Source organism: Colletotrichum aenigma, assembly GCF_013390185.1.
Source record: "Colletotrichum aenigma strain Cg56 chromosome Unknown KSG_Cg56_contig05, whole genome shotgun sequence".
Taxonomy (NCBI): domain Eukaryota; kingdom Fungi; phylum Ascomycota; class Sordariomycetes; order Glomerellales; family Glomerellaceae; genus Colletotrichum; species Colletotrichum aenigma.
This window is the reverse complement of record NW_023500911.1, coordinates 1-10,469: the sequence shown is the minus strand read 5'-3', so window position 1 is coordinate 10,469 and position 10,469 is coordinate 1. Positions and strand designations below refer to the sequence as shown.

At 56.2% G+C, this 10,469-nt stretch overlaps 2 protein-coding genes across 2 annotated transcripts; both read left to right on the top strand.

Moving 5' to 3' along the window:
• Positions 1-380: 380 nt before the first annotated feature.
• CGCA056_v007661 (uncharacterized protein) lies at positions 381-2,622 on the top strand (the record flags this gene model as incomplete). Its single annotated transcript, XM_037322909.1, has 2 exons — positions 381-972; positions 1,043-2,622. The coding sequence occupies 2 exons, from the start codon at positions 381-383 to the stop codon at positions 2,620-2,622; spliced, it is 2,172 nt and encodes a 723-aa protein (XP_037177350.1).
• Positions 2,623-3,291: 669 nt separating this feature from the next.
• Positions 3,292-6,992, top strand: CGCA056_v007660 (uncharacterized protein; the record flags this gene model as incomplete). The annotated part of the gene is made up of 3 exons (XM_037322908.1): positions 3,292-3,505; positions 3,575-6,703; positions 6,757-6,992. The coding sequence occupies 3 exons, from the start codon at positions 3,292-3,294 to the stop codon at positions 6,990-6,992; spliced, it is 3,579 nt and encodes a 1,192-aa protein (XP_037177349.1).
• Between the last annotated feature and the right edge of the window lie 3,477 nt (positions 6,993-10,469).

Below are 10,469 nucleotides of genomic sequence, written 5' to 3'. Positions count from 1 at the left end.
TTAGTTATGCCGCTGCTGCTGCTGCTGCTGCTACCGGACGTGAATACGCTAACTGTGGTGGGGTGAGTCAGCTCCCTCTGCTGCGTAGCCGTCCCCCACCTAGCATATAAAAACATAGAAGATTAGTGTACTACAGCAGCCTCGGACCAATCGCATCCGGCCGCCCTGCCAAATACGCACCCCTTCCAAGCATCCATCATCCCATCTTCCCGTCTCATTTGTGCACACATCTCATCTGATCACAAGCACCCCCACCCCCTTAACCACCTATCCCTAAGCCCCCAGGGGCAAGAAAGACAAGAAAATTAACGAAGAAACAACAGGAACAGCCAGCACAGGCTATCAGGCGGCAGTTGAAAAATACACTGCATATCACCGCAATGGCCAGAGTGCTCAGCGACAAGCGGAAGAGGAAGTGTGATGAGGGCGATAGAAAGAAAGCAGCAACAGCGGCATCAGCATCAGGGCTGAGGAGGCGGGTCCGGGCCAGGAGAGAAGATGAGATCAGCTCCCCCTTTACAGAAACATCGTCCGCGCGAGAACGGGCGCGACCTTTCCTCCTCGCCGTTGCCAGGATGCCCATCGACGTGCTGGACACAGCCTGGAGCGTCGGCAGGAACCGCCCTATTAACGCAGCCCACGTCCAGGAGCTGTTACACGCATTCAGGAGCGGCGGGCTGGAACGGCGGGCGCCGGAGAACCGGATCACCGTCCTCTGCAGCGCCGAGGCAGTCAGCCTTATGCAGCAGGACGGTGGCGGCATAGAGGGGCGAGAGGAGGACGACGGAGAGGACGACAACGATGATAACGACAGTCCTTGCGAGCTCTCCTTTTTACGCTGGGCCGAAGTGAGCGGGGGCCAGGCCGAGGTCATGGCCGGCCAGCACCGTATCCAGGCGCTCCGCGAGTACGTCAAGGAGACGGGCGCACCAGGCTCCGACCTATGGTGGGCGTGCGAGCTGTATGACAAAGGTATAGCCCCCAAGCTCAAGGCATGAGCCTGTGTTCACAAGAGGCTAACGGACGACATGGAAACCCAAAGACCGCCTGCCGCGCGACCTGAACGTCAAGCTCCGCGTCAACAGGCGCGATCCAAGCCTGCCCGACAATCACGGGCAGATCTGGACGCAGCTTGCGTCCATCGCCTGCATAGGAGGGCAGGCAGACGGACAGCTAGGCGGGGAGGACGCCGCCGTAGACCAGCACGTCGTCGAGGCACTCCGCCTCGGCGGCGAGAAGCATTTCCCAACGCGGAGGCTCGTTACGTTGTGGAACCACCAGAGATGGCGGCCTGTCACGACGCAGTGGTGCTGCACAAGGCTGGGGTTAGACACCTTCAATATTTCATACTTTGAGTGGATTGCTAGCCTCCGCATCGACGAGTACTGGATTGATGCCCTTAACGAGGTTCTCAGCGTTTTAGCCGACCTACCCGCGGACGAGCAGGTCTACATCACGCCCGCCGACTGGGACAGGCTCTCAACTTGCCAAGCCGCCCCCGATATTACGAGCGTATTCTACACGTCCGGACAGCAGCAGGCGGGGCTTGAAGCACGTACACGGGTCGACGGGTTCCTTGCGAACATGGACGATCACACCTACCACCTCGTCCATGATGTTATCACAAACTCGCTGGTGCTTACGTTCCCCGACCTAAGGCGTATCCTCCACTGCAAGAAGACGGAGATCCAGATAGCCGTCCGCGTGCTCTGCCACGTGATCTGCTGGATCAGTCCAGAGCAAGCTGCAGCTGTCGACAACGTCAGGCCTAAGGATAGGAATAAGCCCCTCCTCCGGGAGCACCTGTCGATAGCGCTAGACGACCTCGCCTCCCATAGGGGCTGGGCTCCCGGGGCCTTCCCCGCGATCGCAGCAGTACAGCTCCAGCGACGTATTCTGGACTTCGTACGGGACAACCTAGCCGAGTTCCGGGCGCCGGAGCTGCTCCCACTCCTGGATGATGACGCGATAGGCGATGAGGAGCAGGACAGCGAAGACGGCTTATACGGGCAGCGCTTCAAGCACGTGGCGTGGGCGCGTCTGCTGAAGATGGTGCGTCAGTCAACCGACAGGGAGGGCCACACGCTACGCCCGTTGTGGACGACGGAGTGCGCAACAAGGAGGAGCGAGCGCCAGGCCAAGGCCTCTACCCTCGTGCAGGGGTTCTGCGCCAATCTGTTCAAGCTCGCCGGCCAGCAGGACGTCGCAGCTAGACAAGCTACCCAGCAGAAGGTGGAGGAGCTCGTAAACGCCTACCTCACGCCCTCCAACGGATCTGCAGCAGCGCTGGACTGCCCTGGCGACGAGGACCAGCCGACACAGGACGCGCCCGCCATCACCACTAAGCAGTCTGCGCGCCAGCGCCAACAGAGCAGCAGCAACAACAATAGCAATGATGATGATGACGACGACGATGCTCGAGGTGTTTCACAGCCCAGGCGCCGTAACAGTATTCCCTCCTCCCCCTCCTCCCCCTCCTCCCCTTCCCCGCCGCCGCCGTCACATCAACAGTGGCGCCCTCTGCCTTCGCCCAAGGCGCCAGCGACCACCGCCAGCCAGAAACCAGTTCCACGCTGGAAGCTGGGGCCTAGAGCTAGGAAACCAGCCAGAGCAGCAGTATAGTAGCAGTCGTGGTCGCGTCTGCAGGCCTGGGGATCCCTTGCATACCTTACATAGACAATTCGTTTGGGAAAGTTGTTCTGAAGAACGCTGCAAGCCTGCCCGTTTGAAACATAGCCAATAGAAGATGCCTCAGCAAATACCTGCGCCCGGCGGGCACATACAAAGAAGGTTGCCTAGTTTCACACTAAGTGGGCCCCCAATTCCAGATGTGCCCCAGTCCATCCCTTATTGAGGTCGTCATCATCAGCTTCACGCCCGGGAGGGCATTTGTGCAGACCGTACATTCTTAGGCAGACGAATGTCAGACCAATTCGAGGTTTTGTTTTTATTGACATGATATCAAGCTGTCTTAATAGGGCTTTAGTCTAGTAAGAGGGAAAGAGGATTCCTCCACTCTCCCCGATAAAACACAGGCGGCACATGCTGCATATCTGCCCTCCTGGACTTATAGTGGGTGAGAGTTACACGGGGAGCAGGACAACAAGCAGTAGTCAATACCCTAATAGATAAGTGGTTGGTAAGTAATCTCCTAGTAGATGATATATAGGTAGTCCTACATAGAATCCCTAGAAAGTATAGTACAAGAGACCTCACCTAGCACCTACATACATTACGCACACCCAAGACCGTGAATAGTAACACCTAGCATCCCACCGCAGCTACATTAAGATGTCTTTAATCTATGAGGGAGATGTTATCACCGAGTCGCTAGTAGATAGTGATGGCCTACCCGATGCAGAGGATACCTCTAGCCTGGACCATAATAACGATCCCTTCGCCCACAACCAGGACTCAACCCGCCAACATGAGGATGAAGGCGACAATGGGTGGGACGGCCACCGTTGGGCTGTGGACCACTCCTCAGGGCACCACCGGTTCCGAGGTATATATGCGGAAGGAATTAAACTAGCTATGAGAAGAATATGCTAACGCCTCTCACCCCTCTCCTCAGCTAGACGCTTCATCGAAAAGGTCCTCCGAAGTGATTTCGAGCCAGCCGATGCTATCAAGATGCTACAGGAGAAGCACACTATTGACTTTGGGTCTCGCGCTGGAGGTAGCGCGCCAGCGAAGGCCACGGACGCCTTCTTCCCGCAGTTCTTCCTTGACTTCTTCAGCATCGTCGGCAAGCCACGCAGCCCCATCACGAAAAGCGACGGGCCCGTCTTCGACAACATCGAGTTCTCTCTTGAGTCATACGCAGCGCCCTATAGCGCAAAGCATATCGGCGGCATCCCGTTCGATATCACCGGGCGCACGTTCAGGGTCGCCAAGGCTGGTACCCGAGAGGTCTGGTTCGTCGTCATGCACCCCGTGGCGCACGAGCCGACCTCCAGGGGCGGGGGCCCGCGCGAGAGACAGACGGCCTCAGAGAAGAGCGGGATGCCGGCTGGGTTAGCCCGCGAGCTGGCTGCATATATCGTGGGCGTCTTCCAGTCGCCGCAGCTGCTTGGCGAGGGGGTTGAGGCCTGCTGGCGGTTGGGGACAAAGAGCACTCAGCGTATAAGCTCAGCTAAGTGGCAGGTCTTCCAGCAGCAGTTCATGGACGGTTGGGCTGTCTGGGCCAGCAACCACAACCACAATTCATTCTGGCGACGCCACGAGCCGGCGTTCCACGCGTATGACTACGGCGCGAATATCGAGATTCAGGTCAGCGATAGCATCTACGACCTGCCGCGCGAGAGGCATATACCCTATGAGGAGGAGGAGGAGGAGGAGGAGGAGGAGGGCGGGGAGCAGGGCCCTAGAGATGGAAATGTTCAGCAGGACATTGAAGAGCTCTCTCTTAACGATGAACAAAGAACACACAGCGATGCAGTGGACGGCCGGGAGTACCAGCAGATGCTCAGGGAGAGCAGGGACCTGCAGAGGATGATTATAGAGCTCGACGCCCGCTTTGATCTCAGCAGTATCAGTGCTATATCGTACGCCCTTGCAGTCTGTATCAACAGCGAGTCGGGTAGCTCGCAGACGCGCTGCCTCCTCGCCGACCGGAACATGGTGGCGCGAGAGTACCCTGGTAACCGCGACTACACCTTCTACCCGCAGGCCTTCCACCCAACGTATGGAAACTTCTCATCCAGCCAGCCGCCCGCCTTCCTCAACTCGCTCTACACCGCTATACAGGGGAATATGAGCGACCGCAATGAGGGCGCAGACGTGCTGTCGTTCGGCTACTTCCAGGGCTACTCCAACATCAAGAGAAGCGTGCGCCACAGCGCCAGCGCCCTCCTCGCAACGAAGGGGTACGCGACAGCAGCGCTAACAGCCCCAACGTCACACACATCCGCCATGTCGTACACAAGAGACAGGCGGGAGAGGCTGCTACGTTGTATCCGTGGCGACCTCACGCCTGAGCAGCCTGAGGAGTCTAAGCCATTTGCGCGAGAGCGTAGGCAGCTGGACATCGCTATCGAGAAGGATGAGGTAGCATACCGGATGGAGCAGGTTGTATCACTCAATATACGACATATGGACAGCGTTGAGCGCACATTCGAGAACGTTATTCGCCCTATTTTCCAACTCATGCGCTTCTTCCTCACAGAGCATGAGTCGTATGTCCACATCTTTCGGTCTATACCAGTCGGAATCTTCCCCCGTATCATGTCAGCCTACTGCCGCCTGTTTGAGCTTGCTATCTGTGAGATGGAACGGCGTTACGTTGCTGGCGGCGAGCGCGGCCTAGACCTCGCACACTCTGAGGCTGTTGCAGTACTTGACCGGCTTGGTGGGTATATCTTCACCGGGCATGAGCGCCACCTGCCGAAGACGGTGCTCCGGCCGCTAGGCACCATCGACAGCCTTCTGGCTGGGGCGTGGCCCTATATCGACCCAGCCGTACTAGACCTCGCTCCAGCCGGGGCAGCGACCTGCTTTATGGACACCAGCCGGTGGCCCCGCTCCGCGAAGACGGGAAGGCTTATACTGCTCCATATTAGCGAGCTACAGCACCACTACGGCGACCGCCTTGCCTCCCACCGGGAGACCGAGATCTGGTTCAGCCAGCTAGGCCGGGACGCATTCAAGAGCCATGCAGCTGTGACGGAATATGTGACGGAACTCATGCGGGAGATGTGGATCCCCCAGACGAAGCTCTTCATAGCTAACCAACTACGGCGCAGGCTGCAAGAAGGTAGTAGCGACACTGGTAGTATGCCTATTACCTTAGAGCAGAAAGAGGCGTGTAAGTCTGCTGTTGAGGCGTGGGAAGCGGCGCCAGACGCCTTCACCCATGTGGCGCTACAGCGGCTAATTGACGGTCTCACCTCAGGCGGCTCGCGCATAAAAATAACCTTGTCGAGGACGCGCACCAGGCACGACTTTGCTACTCAGCTTCTCCGCGTTGTCTCTACTGAGAAGGGGCGGGCAGCATCCGCGCCAGTCAACGCGACATGGCCGGACCATCTACAGGCGGCCATAACTAGCGGCAACCAGGCCAGCAACGGACTCAAGCCCGACGAGTGGGTCTCCGTGATAGCCAGCCGACTCCTCGCGGCCGGTGTTGAGTGGGTGCCTGACGCCGTCAAGGGCCGCTTAACGTCAACAACCGTCGTCAGCCTGTGCGGTCGAGAGGTCGCGCACGTAGTAGTAACCGGCCCGCCAGGCTCCCTGAGGCGCGCGGCGCAGGAAGCTCAAATCAAGCACGAGAAAGCTGCGCACGACCGGGCGCTCAGGCAGACGCGCAGAACCATCAACTTCGGCTGCAGCTTCCCCTTCACCGACGTCCCCAGCCTTATTACGGACGGTTTTCTCAAGGCTAAGGCGATCTTCTCTAACAAGGGCGATATACAGGTTCTGGACCACTACCAGCTAGCGATAAACGTCCTCTACAGCAACATCGAGGACCCCCTCTGTTGCCTGATGCTGATGATCACATTGACCGTTTGCTCCTCATCGGAAACGCCAGAGGTCGCGCCTGGGTCGCGCAAATTCGGGACCGCAGCCAAGAGAAAGGACCCGGCCCAGCTGGCCCTCGTTATGGTCACGAGGATGATGTGGTTCCTCTACCCCGCCTCGTTCCCCTGGAAGAAGGGTTCAAGTGGGACGGCCTATGATGTAGCCGAGATGACGAAGAAGATTGGTACAGTATAACGCAGGGATGGTGTGAGGCTTATGATGCTAACAGCGCTGTAGAGCATAAGGGGTGCAGCAACAGGATGTTGCGTGAGCTGGGTTGGGTCACCTCAAAAAGCAACCGCGACAGCCCCCGAAACACAGACCTGCAGCTGCGGCCTCAAGAGGACCTCCTCCAGACACTCCGAGAGCTACGGTCGGCCATGAAACGACCAGACGACTTTATCAGCGTGGTCTTCAACAGCCAGGACAGCATCTGGACGGAGCGTTGCGCGAGCATCATCAAGGATCGATAAGGTTATATAAATACAATAAACAGGCGAATAAGGGAATAGAGATAATAGGAATTGAGTAGGAGATGCAGATGCCTTTGGTTTTTTTTTTCCAATTTCGGTGGGCGAATCCGATAGGAGCCAGGTGATGCGTTTCTCCACCAGCCTCTCTTGCTGAGCCATCACGCGGGGGACACATCGACTGTTATGTCGAAAGGTTGTGTACCTCGCCAACAGGACCATTATCCTGAGGAAGGAGAGTATAAACGGGGATTGGAGATACGAGAGACCTAGATATAGTATATAATGTGAGGCTAGGCGGTGCCTTGCAGGAGAGGGAATTTTATCAACATATTCGTAAGTATACGTAAGGTATTGCACTCTGATAGCTTAGAACTGAGAGTGTAAACGAAATAAAGCCTAAACAAGAGATTTCTTGCCAACGGAGAGGCCTATGACAAAACGGACTGGATATTTGAGATCAGGGCAAAAGGTTGCACAGAAAAAAAGCTGCAAAAGTTGCGACCCGCCCAGGACTCGAACCCGGACCTTCCCCTTAGCTAGAGGGGAGCTCTGCCAATTAAGCTGGCAGGCCTCTCATCCCAACTGGTGATATCTCTGCGACGTTTCACGCCTTTAAGGCATGCGCGGCCGTAGTCTCGCGCGCATGACGGTCGTTTCGGGCATACATACGAATCGAACCCGCCCAGCCCGGCGGCGGCCCGCAGGCGCATCCTAAACCGGCATTGCAACCAGCTGCCGCGCCGCCGCGCTCCTGCAGCGGCGCAACGGGGAAGAAATGGACAAGCGACAGAGGGTGCAAAAAAAGAGGCCCACCCAGGACTCGAACCCAGATCTTCTCCTTAGGGTTAGGAGTGCTCGACTAATTAAGCTGATAGGCCCTCAACCAGTGATTCAGCCTACTACCGTTCTCCTACTTAGGCCTTTCGACGCACGTCAAGCGTTAGGAGTTAGCTTGACAGATTGCTGAGTCGGCGAGGAGCAACGCTTGCGGGCGACGTCGCTGGGCCCGGGATAAGAGCGGGGCCCGCCGCCGTCAGCCCGGCCCGGACGGCGAGGCGGGGCGACGGGGCCGAGGCAGAGGGCGTCAGCCAGCCAATTACGGGGAAGGGGGGGAAGAACAAAAAGAAACGCAAGAAAAAGGAAAAATGAACGACCTCACCTGGATTCGAACCTGGATCTTCTCCTTAGCTAGAGGAGCGCTCTACCACCAAGCTACGAGGCCTCTCGACTGGTGTTGGGAATGAGGGTGATATCGTTGCCGATAAAGCCTAGCGGCGGATAGCGATGTGATGAGCGAGACGTTGGCAACGGGCGAAAGGACACTTAGCTGTTTGTGTGTTCGGCGCGTATATAGTGTGCTTAGCAGCTAGGACCTTAGGGATAGATCTATAGGTAATAGGTGATAGGATAGGGAGCTAGATACATAGCTTATATATCACTGAAGCAGGTTAGAGTGGAACAAGAATGCTTTACCTCAGGCGAGTGGGTTTTATAAACCTTTGTGGACGCGGTGATCTCATACGTTACTTAAACTCTGCATTACTCACCATGAGATCGTCTTGACCAGGGGAACGCTTCCGACTCTTCTAACCCATCTAATGCTGACCGCATAGCCTCAATCTCCTCAGGGCCACTTGCGCAAAACCTTTGGTTGAGAAACGTTACCGAGGAGCGTGAACAGAGATAAAACCCATCCACCATACAGTTCCCCAAGTCTATTGCCTCTAACCTGAGGCTATGCTGGAGACTTCCGAGGAGCGAGGACCACGTCTTTCGCCCCCCTCCAGTGACATCAACGGACTCGAGAACAAGCTCCCGAAGCGTGTCGCGATGCCCCTCTAGCAACGTCATAAGCTCGTCCCTTGTGCAGTCGACGAACTCGATACGGAGGCTCTGGAGGCTGGGAATTCGAAGATCCTCGGAAAGCCTCGGAAATTGCTGCCTTTCGTCGCGGGGATTGAAGTGTAAGGTGAAGTCGGTCAGCGTGAGAAAAAAGACGGAGGAAGCCGCAGAACTCCGGACACCAATCGGAATCCGTAGTCTGGATCGGGTCGGTGTTGGAAACTAGTTTCTTCACATCCTCATCGAATGCGTTCTGGTGGCTGTTTGGGTTGACCACAAGTAGCAGGGTTTTGATGGGAGCAAGCCGATTCTTCAAAGTGTCTACAGACACAGGGATCGTTGATAGCATGCGTGGGGGTGACAGAGGTGCAGCCCGTCTTCAGATCGCCAAACTGAATATAGAGTCTCTCTACAGCATGGCGACTGTGCAGCAGTCCTATGAACAGGGCTCTGATCAACGTGGTGGCAAAGACCATACTCTGGCCTGGAAGGGAGTGACGAAGCGGTTCGGAAAGTGCCAATGCGGGCGACCGAGTCGAAGGGCCCCCAGGGACGGACGTCGTCGTCAATGCCGACAGCTTTGCAATGAGGGAGGTTGGATAGTGCCTCAACCAAGTCCCTGATCCAGTCTCCCTTTCTCAGAAGGAAGTCCCTGTAGCTACCCAATCGGCCCTATAGCCTCTCAATAACAGCCTCGTAACTGTCATCGCCAAGTGACAAAGTCTCACCCGTCGCTGAGCCTGATGCAATCATATTCATCGTTAATCCCACACATCTCATAGTCCGCTCGGCTCATGTAATCCGGAGGCGCGACCAAGTGATCAGTAGTGAGTTCGACGACTTGCACCGCGCAACGGAAAACTGAATGGTGAGAGATCTCGACCAGGTTCCGGATGCTCTGATGTTCAAGCATGATATGGCGCGTGCGAAAGAAACGGTCCTGGAAAGGTCCAGATGTCTTGTCAGCTAGAGCCCGGCAGGCGGAGCGTAAGCTTAGCAGATCAGGTGACTCGAGGTGTTGCGATATACACCCAACAGTCTCTGCGGGAAGAGTTGTGAGTCGGCCTTGCGCCATTCTGAGATGGACCGTTGAGGTGAATGGGAACTGAGTTTGTGAAGTTGAAGCCGTGTCGCTAGACATGCTTAAGCGCCGTAGTGGAGACCCCCACATGGGAGGATGACTAAGAGATGCTGCTATCAGGCCGTACATTCGCTTCATACGTAACGTAATTGGCAGCAAAAGTAGGCTGGAAAGTATCCCATATACTATTTGCAGCGTTTATGGCAAAGGATATATACAAATACAGCTATACAAAGAACCTATGTCATGTTATCACACAAAAGAAGAATGTTTCCCTAAAACAGGTTCCCTCGTACTATGGTCAGGTTACCTGATTTGCACTTGAGATACTTGGTATCTTATCATCACGTGCCCCACATCGCGGTCCTCCAACGACGCCAGGGGTGAGCCAGCCCCCGTCATTCCCGCGATCCCCCAGTATACATAGTCCGTCCCAGCCGCACCCAACGCACAGGCAAGAAGCTGAACCGCTATCGTTATTATATACATAGCAACCTGCCTCACTATGCCCACTCAGGCGGACTCCTACTATGAACAGATGATCAGAGCATCTC